Raw genomic sequence first — 20,915 nt, 5'->3', positions numbered from 1 at the left:
ATATCTGAGGACCGAAAGTGACGTCCAGCAGCCATTACAGACCTGCATGGTAAACTGGCAGCGCCCAGTGGCTGCACTAAAACAGTAAAAAAAAATAAACATAACAGTCAAGCTTAGGTGAAAACATCTTTTCACATAATTTTCATTTTTATAATAAATTATCAAAAATCACGGCACCTTCCCATTAATCTCATTTCAACCTTGATAGTGACACTCTCTTATGATACATTTTACTCTATGATGGCACTTTTGCACATAGCCACTAGATGGAGCTACATTTGACTGCATTTTTATATCTACACATGATTTACAAAAATTATATTTTCTTGTATTAACTCTATACTATTTAACATTAGAAGCTGTGTATTTCTGTAATCATTTGTACGTATACATGATTGATTACCACTTCTGTCTCTGTAAAAACAAACCCCTTTAACCCCTTTCTGACATCAGACGTAAATGTATGTGGATGTTGAACTCCCTCCCTTTGATAAGGGCTCCAGCACTGATCCCACATCTTTTCTGGCACATGTCAGCAAGCGCATCGGAAATCCCGCCCATCAGTGACCCCGTCACGATTGTGGGTCACCGATGCGTTGGCCTCCAGCAGAAGTCTATGGTTGTCACTGCCGGATTGCTATGAGCGCCACCGACTAGCCGAAAATGCATGGACCAGGGATCGTCCTGCCAAACTCCCGCTCTCCTTATAACATGGGCAAAACGCTATTCAGGCAACATAGGGTGAGGGTAAAACAGTGTGGCAATGCTTTACTGAGCCACAAAACAGGCAGATAACACATAGAACAGTCCCAGGAAAATACCCAAGATGGGGCACATTGCAGAGTGTCACCCTTATACTGACCCGCCAGGGTGATATCAGCTGTGACTCTAGATCTTCCAAGGTCACTACCGCACCTGTGGCACGCACACAAAGAGTAGGTAATGACAAGCGTAGGAAGATGACAGTCCATACAAGGCCAGTTGATTTGAGGATCACAATCTGGCTTCTCCAAATGTATCCAAGGTTCAATGGAGCAGATCTGTATTCTTCCAACCGAGGCTGAAAACCCCTAGGTTGTTTCCTATAGAATGATAGATCCGTGTCCCTCGTAATGGAGTCATGATGTAAAATGGCTGCTGTCCGGTCTCTGGTCCTTTTAAGATGTATGGATGTCTTGGCAGAATCTCTGCCTGTTTCTCTCTCTCTCAGTCTCTTTATACAGAGGCAAGTAACCTATTTTTAGACTTAACAAGTGTCCCTCATTCATTATTTACATGAAGGGTAAGAATGGAGATGAGATCAAGTAGCATTACTTGATTATTTAAACTATTTGCATAGTTTTTCCCTCTCTGCTTTAGAAGTCAACAAACTGGCTCCATAATACAATGTATAATTAGCATATCAGCAAACATCACTAGTGATCAAGTATAAGCACACAATAAAAGTCAATATTACCAGCTTACACAAACAAAAGTCTGTTTTCTTGACTAACTAGAAAATAACACTTAAATTTGAAAGCCAACATACAGATAACATTCTATTATTCTTCTTTTGCTAAAAAATAGTCATCTGGTTAATTAAGATACAATGCTGTATGTCTTCACAATGCCAAAAGTAGAAAAAAGTTTAAAAAATATAGAAAAAATATATAAAAGTTCAAATCACCCCTCTTTCACCCATTCAAAATAAAACAATACAAAGAAAATAAAACATATTTGGTATCGCCGCTTTCAGAATTGGCCGATCTATCAATATAAAAAAAGAATTAAATGATCGCTAAATGGTATAATGAGAAAAAGCCAAAACGCCAGAATTACGTTTTTTTGCTCGCCTCAACATTACATTAAAATGCAATTACAGCCGATCAAAAGATCATATCTGCACCAAAATGGTATTCATTAAAAGCGTCAGCTCGGCACACAAAAAGTAAGCCCAAACCCAGCCGAAAATCATGAAAAATGGAGATGCAACAAGTATCGGAAAATGGCGCAATTGTTTTATACTTTACCTAATAAAGATGAGATATTTTTACTGATAAATGTTTATTTTTTGTTGGTATTTGGTTTATCCTATAAAACTCCCATATAATATTCTCACCTTGAATTTATCCTATAAAACTCCCATATAATATTCTCACCTTGAATTTATCCTATAAAACTCCCATATAATATTCTCACCTTGAATTTATCCTATAAAACTCCCATATAATATTCTCACCTTGAATTTATCCTATAAAACTCCCATATAATATTCTCACCTTGAATTTATTCTATAAAACTCCCATATAATATTCTCACCTTGAATTTATCCTATAAAACTCCCATATAATATTCCATCCTTGAACGCACGCCGCGTGCATAATGTTTTTGTACAATTTGTGAATAATATATATAGGTTCTCCTCGTCTGAGTTATTTTTGAAGGTCAACAAAATACGATTTTCCTGTAATTCATTTCTCGCACTCTCGGTATAATAATGACTTTTCCCTGTGTGGGATTTTTGATAAAAAGGTTGACAACTAGTTGGACAACCCCGTCTCATTCCTCATGTTTGGTCCTGTTAAAATAAAAACACTTATGCAAACCTCCCATGCTGGCACCGTTTCAGTGGTGTCGGCACTTGCGTTCTTGGGTCTCTTTTGAGGTTTTTACGTCATGTGAGCCCTGTGCCCAATCAGCGCTGACGTCACTGTCCCCACCTTCGGACAAATCAAGCATCATGAGGCCGTCAGAGAGTAGCCGCAGCCCTGGCTTCCTGTTGATGTTCAGTCCAAAGGAAGGAACAGTGAAGCTGCCGCTGATTGGGTGCAGGGCTCGTGTGATATGACAACCTCACATAAGCCCCGGGACAGTGAGTCTCGACACCGCTGAAGTGGAGCCGGCACGCCAGCAGAGTATGAGTGGTTTTATTTTAATGAGGCCAAACATGAGGAATGAGTTCACTGAGAAAAAATCCCCATCCCTATTGCCCCCATCTCATCCTGGTATGCAGGGCCCCATCCCTATTCTGGTATGCATGGCCCCATCAAATAGCATAAAAAAAAATTACAGTTACCTACCCGGTGCTCCTTCACAGCATCCTGCTCCGGTGCCAGCAACTGCTTTATGTTTGTAAGCAGCACATGGCAGGGACGTCATGCGTTGCTCACAAGCAGAGCACAGCTGCCGGAGTACTCACCGAGACTGTGCGCACAGAGAGGAGTGAGTATTCATTCCTCTTCAGTAGCGCGCAGTGTCAGCCACCGACTTCCTGCTGCTGCCGGCAGTCACATGTGCCACTAGTCAAGAGAAATGAATATTCATTGGATTCATCAATTATTCATCAGGAGACTATTTAATATTGAACTATATTCAAGCGGAACTAGACGAAGAAAAACCTAAAATCATGTATCATGTTAACCAAAACAGTCAGAAAACTAGCGAGATATTGGCAGATCCCAGACCTCAGACTATATACTTTGTAAGATTATAAGCCACTCCAGTGTCAGGAATAGATAGTATGTGAAAATACCGTATATACCGCTCAGGAAACACTTAACTGTCAGAGATAATTTCCATATTCATACTAAATAATGGCACAGATCTCCCAGACATTATGACTGCACATATCCCTAGTCTCTATAACGATATTGCACTCATTCCCTGACAGACCGCAGCATGGCCATTAGGTAGAAGCTGCTAATGATCCTTGGAGCAGGTAAGTTTTCCCTGAGTGGTACATATTGGGCCGACTGAAAACTGAGTTTAGTCTAGGACAATTTGTCTGCAATACTAATTACAATTTATACTCGTGTATAAGCCGACCTGAGTATAAGCTGACCCGCCTAATTTTGACACAAAAACCTCGGAAAACTTATTGACTCGAGTATAAGCCTAGGGTGGAAAATGTAGTTGCTACTGGTAAATTTCAAAAATAAAAATAGATACCAATTAAAGTAAAATTAATTGAGACATCAGTAGGTTAAATGTTTTTGAATATCCATATTGAATCAGGAGCCCCATATAATGCTCCATACAGTTCATGATGGCCCCATAAGATGTTCCATACAAAATACGCCCCATATAATGCTGCACAAAGGTTAATAAAGGCTCCATAAGATGCTCTATAGAATAATATGCCCCATATGCTGCTCCATAAAAGTTATGGCCCCATAAGATGCTCCATTGATTATGCCCCATATGCTGCTCCATAAAGGTTATGGCCCTATAAGATGCTCCATAAAGGTTATGGCCCCATAAGACGTTCCATAGATTATGCCCCATATGCTGCTCCATAGATTATGCCCCATATGCTGCCCCTGTCACGGTCCAATTCTTGGATCCGTGTCAGATTATGCATTCCTTCCCGTAAACCTTTTTTTTCCTTTTCAGGCTTCTGGGGCTTAATATGGGTTTCTGCCCCCGGTGGCCACAAGTGTCACTACAGCCTGATAGGTTCTATTGGTTGCCTTTTGCTCCCGGTGGTCACTGGGGTTATTGCATGTTTTTGGTCCCTGCTCATGTGACCGCTCCTCCTTTGCTATATGAGGTCAGCTGGTCTATCAGCAGGTGTTGGTGATAGCAGCTTTTCCTTAGTTGGATTCCAACCACGGTGAAGGGAGCAGCTGGCTGAGGTGTTAAGCCACTGCTGAAACCTGGTGAAGTGGGCAGCTGGCTCTGAGGTGTAGAGCCACTGCTGAAACTGGTGTTGAACTCTGTCTGCCCGGTGTCTGCAGAAGAGTGAGATGGTGAAGGTGGCAGCTGGCTGAGGTGTCGAGCCACTGCGAAAAGTTAATCCGGTGATGCACTCTGCTGCCCTGTGCTGCAGCAGAGCAAGATAAGTGTTTTTGGTGTTTTCCCATTTGTATATTTTCCTTGGTGTGTATTAGTACAGCGGTGGGGACCAGTGTCCGCATCACCCAGTTCCCTAGAAAGGGATAGGTGCAGGGTGAGTTAGGGACACAGGTATCCTGCTCGGCGACAGGTGAAGAGCCTATATAGGGAACGCTAGGAGTGTTCAGGGACACTGCCTCAGGGGAGTGAGGGAGGTCTCCACGTCCCCGTTTCCTATTGCAGGGCCCACCATTGTAACTGTTTTCCCTTCCCCTTTGTCTTGTTGTTTGTTACCGGCCTGCGGGTCGTGTCACACAGGACAGTTACACGTGTTGGTCTTGTTGTTTTAGTTACCGACCGGCGGGTCGTGTCACACAGGACAGGTACATGTGACAGCCCCATAAGTCGCTCCATAGAATAGGCCCCACATGCTGCCCCATAAGATGCTCCATAGATTATGCCCCAATATGCTGCCCCATAAGATGCTCCATAGATTATGCCCCCATATGCTGCCCCATAAGATGCTCCATAGAATAAGCCCCATATGCTGGTGCAAATAAAAAAAATGACATACTCACCTCTCGTCGCTGGGGGCCAGGTGCCGGTGTCCTGAGCAGGTGGGGACACCGGCGATCTATGTGGGACGGATGCTGGTGTCAACGCTGGGTCAGGACCCGGCACCTGAGATATTCATCTGTCCCCATTCCAATGCTGCTCGCCGCTATCTGCCGGGTCCTCTGTCAGTGACCTTCAGGCAGCAGAGGGCGCACACTAACTACATCATCGCACCCTCTGCTGCCTGAATGTCACTGACAGAGGACCCAGCAAACAGCGGCAAGCAGCGTTGGAACGGGGACAGGTGAATATCGCATATAGTTACCCCCTCCTGGCGCGGTCTCTGCAGCCCTGTTCTCACGCCTGCCTTCAGCGGTCACGTGGTATTGCTCATTAAAGTCATGAATATGCACATATTCATGACTTTAATGAGCGGTACCACGTGACCAATGAAGGAAGGTGCCTGAGAGCATGGGACAAGCAGGGGGGCTGCAGAGACACGCCAGGGGTGGGTCAGTATGATCTGACACCCCCCCGCTCCCTCTCCTCCGCCAACCTTCTGGCATTTATGACTCATGTATAAGCAGAGAGGGGGACTTTTAGCCCAAAAAAATGGGATGAAAATCTCGGCTTATACGCGAGTATATACAGTAACAGCAGTTACAATACCAAACTAGGGCAGTCCCTATAGGAGAAAAAACACAAGCATCTGTACTGTATTTTCACACACTATCTATTCCTGACACTGGAGTGGCTTATAAACTTACCAAGTATATAGTTTGAGGTCTGGGATCTGCCAATATGTGGCTAGTTTTCTGACTGTTTTGGATAACATGATACATGATTTTAGTTTTTTTGTATAGTCTTGCTTGAATATAGGTCAATATTAAATAGTCTCCTGATGAGTCACCTTTGGCGAGGACGATGAAACCCATAGAAATGAGAGGCTTGGAGAGTGAGTGTGTACACGTCACCTCACCCTATATACTGAACTGTGGGATATATGTTTTTTCTATTAGTCATCTATTGACTAACCTTCAGGGGCAAATTATGGGTATAGTTTTAGATTTGGAATTAATAAAGTTTAGTTTTATCCTTTTGTCAGCAAACATGAGGAATGACAAGAGACAACCCATTTAAGAAGATTTAATTTTGGTTAAAACTATTCCAACATTATGAACATAAAAAAGGCTTCTCCCCTATGTGACGTCTCTGATGTTTATTAACACTTGATTTCCAAGTATATTTCCCACATTAAGAAAATGAAAAAGGCTTCTCCTCTGTGTGACTGCTCTGATGGCGATCAAGAAGCACTTTCTGGTTAAAATATTTCCCACAATCTGAACAGGAAAAAGGCTTCTTCCCCGTGTGAGTTCTATGGTGATTAGCCAAATTTGATTTCCGGTTAAAACATTTCCTACATTCTGAACATGAAAAAGGTTTCTCCCCTGTGTGAATTCTCTGGTGATTAACCACTTGTGATTTCCGGATAAAACATTTCTTACATTCTGAACATGAAAAAGGTTTCTCCCCTCTGTGAGTTCTTTGGTGCCTAACCAATTCTGATTTGTTGACAAAACATTTCCCACATTCTGAACAGGAAAAAGGCTTCTCCCCTGTGTGAATTCTCTGGTGATTAACCAATTGTGATTTCCGGTTAAAACATTTCCCACATTCTGAACAGGAAAAAGGCTTCTCTCCTGTGTGGATTCTCTGGTGCTTAACACAATCTGATTTACTGTTAAAACATTTCCCACATTCTGAACAGGAAAAAGGCTTCTCCCCTGTGTGAGTTCTAAGGTGACTAATAAGATGCTCTTTCTTGTTAAAACATTTCCCACATTCCGAACAGGAAAAAGGCTTCTCCCCTGTGTGAGTTCTATGGTGAATAACCAAATTTGATTTCCGGTTAAAACATTCCCCACATTCTGAACATGGAAAAGGCTTTTCCCCTGTGTGAATTCTATGGTGACTAATAAGATGCTCTTTCTTGTTAAAACATTTCCCACATTCCAAACAGGAAAAAGGCTTCTCCCCTGTGTGAGTTCTATGGTGATTAACCAAATCTGATTTCCGGTTAAAACATTTCCCACATAATGAACAGGAAAAAGGCTTCTCCCCTGTGTGAGTTTTTTGGTGCCTAACCACTTCTGATCTATTGATAAAACATTTCCCACATTCTGAACAGGAAAAAGGCTTCTCCCCTGTGTGAGTTCTATGGTGATTAACCAATTGTGATTTCCAGTTAAAACATTTCCCACATTCTGAACAGGAAAAAGACTTCTCCCCTGTGTGAGTTCTTTGGTGCCCAACCAATTCTGATTTATCGATAAAACATTTCCCACATTGAGAACATGAAAAAGGCTTCTCTCCTGTGTGAGTTCTCTGGTGAGTAACAAAATGAGATTTCTTGTTAAAACATTTCCCACATTCTGAACATGAAAATGACTTTTTTGCTTTAGGAGCAGTTTGTTTTTTACTGCCTCTTTTGTGACTTTTATTTTCCTTAGTAGTCAGTAATGAATCAGAAGATGGGACCTGTTTCATAGGATAAGATGACAGATCTTTGCTGTAAATGGATGATGGTATATCTGGAGTAATGGCATTCACTTCAGTTGTATCTTGTAGGATCTCAAGATTATCAGATTTAAAAATTGAAGATGTCAGCTGTCCCTCTGATCTCCTGGTACAGTCATCTGCTAAGATAAAAAACATCCTTGAGTTTTATATTTTTAAACATTTCTACTTAAACTGTCCATAAAAATGGCAAGCTATGTAAAAAACTTTAATTATTTACCAAGACAATAACTGTTCACAGTCTAATAGAAAACCTTGTTGGATGAACCACTAGTGTGCGGTGTTCAACTGTTTGTTCATTCTGCCTCCCAAATATCAAATAAAAAGAAACCAATCAATGATATGTAGGCAAAAATAATACCAATTCTTATCTCACAAAAAATAAGTCCCCACTCAGGTCCATAATTTGTCAATAGAAAAACAGATAAGGCAGGCTACAGTTAGTGCTATAGTTAGGGTTAGTGTTGGGGTAAAGTTAGGGTTACTTTTAGGTTAAAGTTAGGGTTAGGGTCATGCTAAAGTTAGTTACTGTTAGGCTAAAGAATTAGGCTTTTCTCAATTGTCTCCCCAATAATTTGGTCACGTCAGTCATGTCAGAGATTTCTATTTCCGGAAAAAGAAATAAAAACAAATAAAATGGCCCGTCAGTATTATAGTGCAGAGGAGGCTTATGCACTTTTATGTTCTGACAGTGAAGAAAGTGCAGTGTCAGATGGCGATGTGGATTTCAAGGGCTTTAGTGGCAGCGACAGTGATAGCTCAGAAATGAGCAGTGATTCTGGTCCATCCTCACACACAAGGACCAGTACAACAAGGAGGACAAATAGCGCTTCTGGAGAAATGTCTCCAACTCAGGGAACAATGCCCAGTACTAGCGCTGTCCCTAGTGCTCGTGAATTGGCGCACACCAATGTCCAAGGGGCTTTGCCTCTTGATGTAGCATTTCCCAGATGGGAGGCTTCGGATTCGGCTACTCCATTCATCCCTCATTGTAATGCCATTCCTGGTATAAATGTGGAGGTGGAAAATTTGGGACCAATTATTTTTTTAGTTTGTTTCTGACCGATAGCTTGCTAGAGCATATTGTCCTACAGATTTATATGTGTCCCAATTCATCAACCAGAATCCACGATCCTATTATGCTAGGTCAAATTTGTGGACACCAACTAATATCCTAGAAATTAAAACATTTTTAGGACTTACATTCGCTATGTGGCTTGTTAAAGAAATGAGCATTCAGTCCTATTGGTCCAACCGCCCTGTTCAAGTCACACCCTACTTATCTGCGGACATCCAGAAAAATCGTTTGGGAGCTGATAACTCCTTTTTTACAAAAAGGCTGCAATCTGTATGTTGACAACTACTACACCAGCATACCCCTATTTAAAAGTCTGGTTGAACATAACATAGGGGCTTGTGGGACCATTTGGAAAAACCGTCAGGGGTTTCCACAATCATTGGTCAGCAAAAAGTTCTGAAAGGGGCAGTCAGGGGCTTTACACAATGGAGAGCTGCTTGCCCTTAAGTATAAGGATAAAAATGATATTTTTATCCTGAGCTCGATCCACACAGATGCCACAAGGGCCACTGCAGACCAACAGGGATCCACTACTCCAAAACCTGTGTCTGTCATTGACTACAACAAATATATGGGGTGTGGACCTTGCAGATCAGGTTCTACAGCCATACCAGGTATCAAGAAAATCATATGTCTGGTATAAAAAGTTAGTCATGTATTTGTTTCAGGTGGCCACATATAATTCTTTTGTGTTATACAAAAAAGCCGGAAATGCAGATACTTTCCTTGATTATAAGGAAAAGGTCACTGAAAATCTTGTTTTTGATAATTTTGTCCCCGCCAATCCTTTAGAATCTGAAGATGTGAGAAGACTCACTGAGCGACATTTTATTGCACTCATCCCAGTAACTGAAACAAGAAAGAACCCCCAGAGAAGATGTCGTGTATGTTCCTAGAGAGGAATGAGGCATGATCCCCGCTATTATTACCCACAATGCCCATCACTGCCAGCCTTATGCCTCCATGACGGCTTTACAATCTTCCACACAGAACCACGTTTTTTAACTGTTTTGACATTCAAGCATTTGGTTTATTTAGTGACAGACACATTTGAGTAGAGCTGACTTAACAATTTCCGGGGGTAGGTGGGGAGAGGTCTCCAGAGACACAAGCTGGGCACAATATGCTATTGTGAGGCTTAGAAAAAAAACTACATCCAGCAAAATGTCACCGGTCATGGCGGCGCCTGCACAGTAGCATCTATAAGTAAGAGATAGAGGCTACTGGACAGGGGCCGGTGGTGTCATTTTGCTGGATGTAATTTTTTTGTAAGCCTCACAATAGCCACAATATTATAGGCATTATCACCAATAATATCAATGCTATTATATGCATTATGTAATAATGGGGGCAGGTCAGTGAGGGGTCAGCGACCTGTCATAAGCCAATACAGATGAATATGTAATCAGAGCACCACATAAAGCCCCACCCACAGCCCCACCCCAGAGCACGAGAATCTCATTAACTGAAAGCTACAAATACAGATTACACAACAGTAAACCAGAGTTGCCCTCATTTATGGTGGACCATTGGAGCTACTATGAATCCTGACCAGAAGATTAGAGAAAATAATATTGCTCCCCATTTCAGGAGAGATTGTGCAGTAATCTGAATTCCTTAGGATCAGAAACAATGTAATTTATGACGTGGAGTGACTCCATGACACCAGGGCTGGAGCCAACACATCTCCTGCAGGCGGGAATAAATGTATATTACAGCCATCAGCCACGCACAGCTTAGAGATCTATCAGGGCACCGGTGGAATGTTTGTCCTGTAGATTATCACAATCCTCCTGGAAGTTAGTTGGTTTTAATACAAATTGAAAAGTCAGGATAAAGGGAAACTCTGCTGCTATTGGACAGAAATTCACACTTGGCCTCACTGCACATTTACTGTTGTCGCTCATAAAAGGGAAGTTTGGCCAGAAAGACTGGACCTGGTCTTGTAGGGACCATAATACATTCAGCAGCACAAAAGGGAGAGAAGATTCATCCGATAAGATCTCAGGGATCTAGGAAGCCAACAGCATCATTACCCTCCGCTTTCTCTTACAGGCCCAGCATAAGATTTTTCTTCAAGTGATTTTCTATCTTGTCAGCACATTCTACGTACGCTGTCATTTGGCTTTATAGTTACAGATCTGGGCAGGTAACGATCAGTGTCTCCTAATGTGAAGGAGAGAATGGCTAAGGAAATCAACTATTAAATCTTATATAAGTCAGTTCACATATGGTGTACCAAGATGGCGTCTGTGTCTTCAGACAACACCCTGGAAGGAATCCTTGGAATGCAGAAGCTGAGATACTGGATACCATATATGGAAGTGAAGATGAAATGGACCTATCATAGACTGACACTGGCTACTCAGAAGATTGTGTGACACCCATTTCCTGTCTCTCTGTCATAAGAATAAACTTCAGTTGTGTGCAAGCCTTTCCTGAGAAAAGAGTAGACATCTAACTCTGTGTTCGGTGTGACTCTTTAAGCGCGCACTCGGCCTATATTAGGTCAGGTACAAGCAATCACATAGATCTTGCTTTAAGGGATCACCCTCACATTAATCCCAGGGGGTAGGTGGATACTCCAGGTTATAAGTTCTATAAAAAAGGTCTTTCAATGCCCAAAGTCATTTGAACAGTTTTGGGTGGAGGAGAATGTTGTGGTGTAGAGGCAAAATGGTGATCATGGTAATACGGCCGGACTACACCACCGATAAAGCAGCCACAGCCGGTGACTGAGAGGAATCTGTGACTTCTCTGCATTCAGTGGTTACTACTCACCTGGGTAGTCATATGTGGGAATCTCCTCTTTACACCGCTCATCACCCCTCACATATGTCTCTGTAGTATTAATATGGGTCAGATCTTCACCCTGAAACAAATATTGTAAAAGTCACAGACAGATGGAGAAGTCCCATCTATGATCAGCTCTAATCCTGCCATCTCCACCGTTCTCATTATACAAGTATAAAACATATAATACTGGTGGATAAAACAAGACTGAGCACAAGACCTTCACAGCCGTCTACACATCATAGGGGAGATCTCCTGACACCTTCTCTCCATCTACCTGATGATCCTGAGGAGCACTGGGATCTTCTTGTTTACAGTCCTGTGGAAGAAGAGGACGGGGACATCTCTCTGGTGTTGTCCTCTTACTGGACAGATCTGGAGGAAACACATACAGGGACTGAATTCATTCTTTACATACAGATAATTATAGGCCGTGTGTATTTAGTCCTATTACCTGGTGATGTGAGGGGCTGGGGAACCTCCATTATGACGTCCTTGTACAGATCTCTGTGTCCTTCTAAATACTCCCACTCCTCCATGGAGAAATAGACAGCGACATCCTGACACCTTATAGGAACCTGATACATAGAATGATACCGTCATCCCCTCGATCCCTTCATAGTGTTACTGTATAATGTCCCAGCATTCCCAGCAGTGTCACCTCTCCAGTCAGCAGCTCCATCATCTTGTAGATGAGTTCTAGGATCTTCTGGTCATTGATGTCCTCATGGATCAGGGGGTGAGGTGGAGGCCCCGTGATTGGGCTCAGGGGTCTTCCACATCCCTCAGACACAGGGTCCTGACAGCGATCACTAGAGGTCTTCTTCACCACTGTGTAATCCTGGTTATGGAGAGACACATTAATAAATCTCACTCCAGACATTTCCAGAGTCCTCACCTCTCCAGTTCTGTCCATCTCTTATTCCCATAGATAAGAATGATGTAATGTGACATCATCAGAATCTCTCACCTCTCCAGTGAGACGGAAGAGGATCTCTAGGGTGAGGTGTAACATCCTCTCCGCCATCTTGTCTCTGTCCATATCCATCCTTGATGGGTAAATCAGGAAAATTCTCTTCTGTAGAAGATCTTCACTGAGAGGATCCGATATTGTAGAGACCTGAATGAGAAGAAGATGATCCGATGTAACATCATAAGAATCCTGTGTAATAATACAATTACTGGAGATAATAAGGGAAACATATGAGGAGATTTATTATCTTACAGGGTTTAGTTTTCTTCCCTGACATCTACTAATAAAACCTATATATTTAGGCCACAGACAACAAGCAGTTTCCTCCTCGGAGTCGGCAGCTGAACACGTTCCTCATAGACTCATCTTCCATAACGCTAATTCTCGTCTCATTACCGACACTGGAATCGGCATTAGCAATACTGCAGGAGATATTCATTACACGTGACATGAGAAATAACTCCTTCATGATGAGGACGACATCTTCATCTTCTACTGCGGCTCTAGAGACAGATTTGGCCAGAGTCGGTCACTGCCTCCATCCCCACCGGCCGTCTATATGAAGGTTTCCCGTCTTCCCCGCACTGGAATCTTCTCTCACGTTAGATCTCAGCTCTGAGTCACACACAGAAGTTTGAGGCTTTTAGAAAAGATTTTTTGCTTCCACAAACACAACGGACAGAAATGATCTGATCCCAAAGTCTCCATGTACAGTGATTTATGGGGTTTATTTCTGGCCTTAGGCTTTCCTATATTACAAGAAAAACTCCAGAAAAAGCCGATATTAAAATGTTTCTAAAGAAAATTGGCTCCAACAATTCTTGTAAGAAGAAAAAAATATGTAAAAAGCAGAAGATACATTTTATAATTTTTAACATGTTAAACATTTATTAAAAGGAAATTAATCTTTTTGGGCCCCAGAACATAGATGTACACCGCAGGGACGGCACAGATGAGGCGGCAACAAAAACCCTGACAGTTTCACCACTTGCTGCTGTGAAAAGCAAATATGACATCTAAGAAGGTGTGACAGAGTTCGGCTGAATGCCCCCTGCCTCCAAGTACTCGATAGTATGGGGCGTCCTAGTTACTCCGATACTTACATGCCTAATAATGGTGTCTGGGCTGCAATGTATGAAGGTCTATTTGGCCGGGCCAGAGGCAGCGTCCAATAAGTTACCTTATAACGCCCCCATACACATTAGACTAAAGCTCCATGAAAGCACTGATTTCGGGGGGTTTGGCCGACCATATAATGTATTTGGGGGCCTCCCGACAGATGATGTCAGGGCAGAGAAGGATCTGGCATCCTGAATTTCAGAGGATAATCCGTTTGTTCTTCCTGTAGATAATCCTCCTCTAGAGGAGTCTGGAGGCGACTCTCTCATACAGACCACAGGAAAGCTGGAATATTTGTGTGTATGGGGGAGTCGGGAGAGATCGCCGTCTGCCAAATGACCGCTCAGCCAACTCTGATCTCATGTGTATGGGGCGTTAGTATTACACTGACAGGCAGTGATGATACACGGCACTACAGTAGTACAGGGCATCACCGGAGCCATCAGAGGCTTGTATGTTGTATGATCGCACTGATCAGAGGGGTTTAAAAAAGGTTTAAAGTGGAAAAAATATCACAGTTTCAGCAACAAGAAATATCCATCACTATATGGAAAGCAGAGTCACTGCACAATGTTAGTTACGTCACGTCCATAACTACTTTATTATACTCTATTATCCTGTACACAGTGGAGTAGATAGAAATCACAGGTCCCACAGCAATAGCTGGAATTGGACCCTCCAACGTAAAGAAAAAAAATCTCTCTCTCTATATACACTGTTCAAAAAAATAAAGGGAACACTTAAACAACAGAATATAACTCCAAGCAAATCAAACTTCTGTGAAATCAAACTGTCCACTTAGGAAGCAACACTGATTGACAATCAATTTCACATGCTGTTGTGCAAATGGAATAGACAACAGATGGAAATTATTGGCAATTATCAAGACACCCTCAATAAAGGAGTGGTTCTGCAGGTGGGGACCACAGACCACATCTCAGTACCAATGCTTTCTGGCTGATGTTTTGGTCACTTTTGAATGTTGGTTGTGCTTTCACACTCGTGGTAGCATGAGACGGACTCTACAACCCACACAAGTGGCTCAGGTAGTGCAGCTCATCCAGGATGGCACATCAATGCGAGCTGTGGCAAGAAGGTTTGCTGTGTCTGTCAGCGTAGTGTCCAGAGGCTGGAGGCACTACCAGGAGACAGGCCAGTACACCAGGAGATGTGGAGGGGGTCGTATGAAGGCATCAACCCAGCAGCAGGACCGCTACCTCCACCTTTATGCAAGGAGGAACAGGAGGAACACTGCCAGAGCCCTGCAAAATGATCTTCAGCAGGCCACAAATGTGCATGTGTCTGCACAAACGGTTAGAAACTGACTCCATGAGGATGGTCTGAGGGCCCGACGTCCACAGATGGGGGTTGTGCTCACAGCCCAACATCGTACAGGACGCTTGGCATTTGCCACAGAACACCAGGATTGGCAAATTCACCACTGGCGCCCTGTGCTCTTCACAGATGGAAGCAGGTTCACACTGAGCACATGTGACAGCCGTGACAGAGTCTGGAGACGCCGTGGAGAGCGATCTGCTGCCTGTAACATCCTTCAGCATGACCGGTTTGGCAGTGGTCAGTAATGGTGCGGGGTGGCATTTCTTTGGAGGCCACACGATGTTGGGCTGTGAGCACATCCCCCATGGAGACACAATTGTGCTTTACCTGGAGATAAATTCCCAGTGGGGGCAATTTCCAAAATGCAATAACTTAAGTGGGGAATTCAGCTCTTTTCGCACTTAAGGGATCTGTATATGGAGTCTACAAACTACAGTGGGGAAATAAGGATTTGTTACGCTGACAATTCTGGGGCTAAAGTCACATTTTTGTGAGGAAAAAAAGTAAAATTGTCATTTTTTCCTTCCACATTGCTTATATTCCCGTCACAGTATCCGAATTCAGATATTGTCCTGTCAGAAAGGAGAAGACAGGGAGCGAAAGGGTTAATAGGACTAACAGGAGGAACCGGCCCATAAAGCAGAAGATCCAGCGAGTGTCCGCCACATATATGACTGCTCTGTGTGCACAGGACCTGTGATGAGGTCACAGGAGGGGAGGAGTCAGGGGTCACATGATCAGGGGCCTCAGTGTGTGCAGGACTCAGTGTGCTGGAGCGCTCCCGATAATCAGCTGCGTGTGTCGCGCTGTGTGATAGTCACAGCACCTGCATGGAGGGCGACACATGCAGCTGATTATCGGGAGCGCTCCAGGGATCCGGGGTCCCGATGCAGCTATTCGGTAAGGCCTGTTTCACACATCAGTTTTTTGTTCAGTCAAAATCCGCTAAAATGGCGGATAGCGGATCCGTTCCTGTACTGACCACAACGTTTGTCACCGGACCATTATTTTAACGGATCCGTCAAAGGAAGAATTTTAAAGGAACCGCTGCACGGGGAAGGGGGGAAGGAGAGAGAGAGCGAGAGAAATTTTTCAGCCGCCAGAACAGAGTTTAGGGTTAAATTTCCGGCTGAGTGAAGTCTTTCGGGCATGCGCAGTGAGAAGTGCAGATCCTGCCGCCCGAAAAAACGTTGCATGGTCCGTTCGGGCTTTATTCTCATTTGCACAAGGAAAGACTAGAAGCAATGGGATGAAACTGAATGGGAGGAGACACAGATTAGATATTAGAAAAAACTTTTTGACTGTTAGAGTGATCAATGAGTGGAACAGGCTGCCACGAGAAGTGGTGAGTTCTCCATCAATGGAAGTCTTCAAACAGAGGCTGGACAGACATCTGACTGGGATGATTTAGCGAATCCTGCTTTGAGCAGGAGGTTGGACCAGATGGCCCAGGAGGTCCCTTCCAACTCTACGATTCTATGATTCTATGTCGGCGGACTTCAAAATTTTGGTGGATCCGCAAAAAGACGGATCCATCGGATGGCCATCTGTCAAGATCCACCAGTAATGCAACTCAATGGGAAGAAAAACGGATCTGTCAAGAAAAATGGCGGATCCGTTTTTTTTTGCAAAACAGCGGACTTTGACTGATGGACACAAACGGATGTGTGAAAACAGGCCTAAGCGATATTAGCCAATAACAACTTCTCCGACGATATTCGCTCATCTCTAGTAATAACAGCTCAAAGGAATTCACCGAACTTTTCATTAAGTTTAATAGTAAGACCCTATTAAATAATGAGCACCAGCGGGATGAAGCATTGACAGCGGCATGTAAAAGTGTGGGCGCCCCGGGTCAAAATGACTGTTATTGTGAGCAGTAGTAAGATGAAGATGAAATGATCTCTAAAAGGCCGAACCTCTAAGATAACACATGGCCTTTGTATTTTAGGCTAAAATAATAATAAAACATATACAGTATATATATATATATATATATATATATATATATAGACTTTTTTACAATTTCATAATTGCAAAAAGGAAAAAAGGGCGATGCAAAACTTTGGGCACCCTTGGAGATTTGTGTACTGAGATAATTTTGACCAAGGTTTCACACCTTAATTAGCTTGTTAGGGTTATGGTGAGATCACATGGTGACCAAGAGCTACAGTCTGAGGAAAGGGCTAAAAAGCCTTCACTAGACCCCTGTACAGCTGTATAATGAGGCCCAGGCTTTATAGTGAAGGGACAGGAGTGAGGGCCTGTTCCCAGGTGCTACAGTCTGAGGAAAGGGCTAAAAAGCCTTCACTAGACCCCTGTACAGCTGTATAATGAGACCCAGGCTTTATAGTGAAGGGACAAGAGTGAGGGCCTGTTCCCAGGAGCTACAGTCTGAGGAAAGGGCTGAAAAGCCTTCACTAGACCCCTGTACAGCTGTATAATGAGGCCCAGGCTTTATAGTGAAGGGACAGGAGTGAGGGTCTGTGCCCAGAAGCTACAGTCTGAGGAAAGGGCTAAAAAGCCTTCACTAGACCCCTGTACAGCTGTATAATGAGGTCCAGGCTTTATAGTGAAGGGACAGGAGTGAGGGACTGTGCCCAGGAGCTACAGTCTGAGGAAAGGGCTAAAAAGCCTTCACTAGACCCCTGTACAGCTGTATAATGAGGTCCATGCTTTATAGTGAAGGGACAGGAGTGAGGGTCTGTGCCCAGGAGCTACAGTCTGAGGAAAGGGCTAAAAAGCCTTCACTAGACCCCTGTACAGCTGTATAATGAGGCCCAGGCTTTACAGTGAAGGGACAGGAGTGAGGGCCTGTTCCCAGGAGCTACAGTCTGAGGAAAGGGCTAAAAAGCCTTCACTAGACCCCTGTACAGCTGTATAATGAGGCCCAGGCTTTATAGTGAAGGGACAGGAGTGAGGGCCTGTTCCCAGGAGCTACAGTCTGAGGAAAGGGCTAAAAAGCCTTCACTAGACCCCTGTACAGCTGTATAATGAGGCCCAGGCTTTATAGTGAAGGGACAGGAGTGAGGGCCTGTTCCCAGGAGCTACAGTCTGAGGAAACGGCTAAAAAGCCTTCACTAGACCCCTGTACAGCTGTATAATGAGACCCAGGCTTTATAGTGAAGGGACAAGAGTGAGGGCCTGTTCCCAGGAGCTACAGTCTGAGAAAAGGGCTGAAAAGCCTTCACTAGACCCCTGTACAGCTGTATAATGAGGCCCAGGCTTTATAGTGAAGGGACAGGAGTGAGGGTCTGTGCCCAGGAGCTACAGTCTGAGGAAAGGGCTAAAAAGCCTTCACTAGACCCCTGTACAGCTGTATAATGAGGTCCAGGCTTTATAGTGAAGGGACAGGATTGAGGGTCTGTGCCCAGGAGCTACAGTCTGAGGAAAGGGCTAAAAAGCCTTCACTAGACCCCTGTACAGCTGTATAATGAGGTCCAGGCTTTATAGTGAAGGGACAGGAGTGAGGGTCTGTGCCCAGGAGCTACAGTCTGAGGAAAGGGCTAAAAAGCCTTCACTAGACCCCTGTACAGCTGTATAATGAGGCCCAGGCTTTATAGTGAAGGGACAGGAGTGAGGGCCTGTTCCCAGGAGCTACAGTCTGAGGAAAGGGCTAAAAAGCCTTCACTAGACCCCTGTACAGCTGTATAATGAGGCCCAGGCTTTATAGTGAAGGGACAGGAGTGAGGGCCTGTTCCCAGGAGCTACAGTCTGAGGAAAGGGCTAAAAAGCCTTCACTAGACCCCTGTACAGCTGTATAATGAGGCCCAGGCTTTATAGTGAAGGGACAGGAGTGAGGGCCTGTTCCCAGGAGCTACAGTCTGAGGAAAGGGCTAAAAAGCCTTCACTAGACCCCTGTACAGCTGTATAATGAGACCCAGGCTTTATAGTGAAGGGACAAGAGTGAGGGCCTGTTCCCAGGAGCTACAGTCTGAGGAAAGGGCTGAAAAGCCTTCACTAGACCTCTGTACAGCTGTATAATGAGGCCCAGGCTTTATAGTGAAGGGACAGGAGTGAGGGTCTGTGCCCAGGAGCTACAGTCTGAGGAAAGGGCTAAAAAGCCTTCACTAGACCCCTGTACAGTTGTATAATGAGGTCCAGGCTTTATAGTGAAGGGACAGGAGTGAGGGTCTGTGCCCAGGAGCTACAGTCTGAGGAAAGGGCTAAAAAGCCTTCACTAGACCCCTGTACAGCTGTATAATGAGGCCCAGGCTTTATAGTGAAGGGACAGGAGTGAGGGCCTGTTCCCAGGAGCTACAGTCTGAGGAAAGGGCTAAAAAGCCTTCACTAGACCCCTGTACAACTGTATAATGAGGCCCAGGCTTTATAGTGAAGGGACAGGAGTGAGGGCCTGTTCCCAGGAGCTACAGTCTGAGGAAAGGGCTAAAAAGCCTTCACTAGACCCCTGTACAGCTGTATAATGAGGTCCAAGCTTTATAGTGAAGGGACAGGAGTGAGGGTCTGTGCCCAGGAGCTACAGTCTGAGGAAAGGGCTAAAAAGCCTTCACTAGACCCCTGTACAGCTGTATAATGAGGCCCAGGCTTTATAGTGAAGGGACAGGAGTCAGGGCCTGTTCCCAGGAGCTACAGTCTGAGGAAAGGGCTAAAAAGCCTTCACTAGACCCCTGTACAGCTGTATAATGAGGCCCAGGCTTTATAGTGAAGGGACAGGAGTGAGGGCCTGTTCCCAGGAGCTACAGTCTGAGGAAAGGGCTAAAAAGCCTTCACTAGACCCCTGTACAGCTGTATAATGAGGCCCAGGCTTTATAGTGAAGGGACAGGAGTGAGGGTCTGTTCCCAGGAGCTACAGTCTGAGGAAAGGGCTAAAAAGCCTTCACTAGACCCCTGTACAGCTGTATAATGAGGCCCAGGCTTTATAGTGAAGGGACAGGAGTGAGGGCCTGTTCCCTGGAGCTACAGACTGAGGAAAGGGCTAAAAAGCCTTCACTAGACCCCTGTACAGCTGTATAATAAAGCCCAGGCTTTATAGTGAAGGGACAGGAGTGAGGGCCTGTTCCCAGGAGCTACAGTCTGAGGAAAGGGGCTAAAAAGCCTTCACTAGACCCCTGTACAGCTGTATAATGAGGCCCAGGCTTTATAGTGAAGGGACAGGAGGGAGAAAAGTGGGGAAAGGAGGAAGAAGAGCCGGACTGCCCATCACTAACCTGCAGAGCCGCAAACACACATATATGGCTGCTCTGTGCACAGGACCTGTGATGAGGTCACAGGAGGGGAGGAGTCAGGGGTCACATGATCTCCGGAGTGCAGACCTCCATGGAGCCTTCTCCTCAGTCAGTGACATTCCCGCCATTATTCGCCCCTCACTACTGGCACAATTACCCCGCGCCGCCTTCTCTACACAGTGTTATGTGTGGAATGTAACGTGTGCTTTCTCTGGAGGGAAATAGACCCCACACAGGAGGGAATTCTCACCAGTTACCGGCCGTCTACTATATGGCGGCATATGATTGTGCTATCGACTCCGCACCAGGAGCTAAAATTCCCAAATCTCTAATGTAACCGCTATTAGAGAAGATATAACAAATTTCTCCTAAACTCACACAGCGGAGGAGGCCTCACTTGGAGTAATGTGACTCGCGCACAGAAAATCTATTCCCGGTTCTGTGATTAAGTTATCGGCCGACAGGAAGAAGAAAGGTCTGAATT

At 44.4% G+C, this 20,915-nt stretch overlaps 1 protein-coding gene and 1 pseudogene across 1 annotated transcript; one reads left to right on the top strand and one right to left on the bottom strand.

Annotated features, from left to right (window-relative positions):
* The window catches only part of LOC141075589 (uncharacterized), an 82,736-nt pseudogene that overhangs the window by 22,551 nt on the left and 39,270 nt on the right, over positions 1-20,915 (top strand).
* LOC141075625 (uncharacterized) lies at positions 6,498-20,521 on the bottom strand. The gene is made up of 5 exons (XM_073562729.1): positions 20,414-20,521; positions 12,786-12,935; positions 12,477-12,656; positions 11,804-11,894; positions 6,498-8,063 (listed from the first exon to the last, which is right to left on the bottom strand). The coding sequence occupies exons 2-5, from the start codon at positions 12,861-12,863 to the stop codon at positions 6,622-6,624; spliced, it is 1,791 nt and encodes a 596-aa protein (XP_073418830.1). The 5' UTR covers positions 12,864-12,935; positions 20,414-20,521; the 3' UTR covers positions 6,498-6,621.

The sequence above is a fragment of the Dendrobates tinctorius genome, unplaced genomic scaffold, assembly GCF_039654945.1.
Source record: "Dendrobates tinctorius isolate UK_male_01 unplaced genomic scaffold, ASM3965494v1 ptg000366l, whole genome shotgun sequence".
Taxonomy (NCBI): Eukaryota; Metazoa; Chordata; class Amphibia; order Anura; family Dendrobatidae; genus Dendrobates; species Dendrobates tinctorius.
This window is presented reverse-complemented; position numbering and strand designations above follow the sequence as displayed.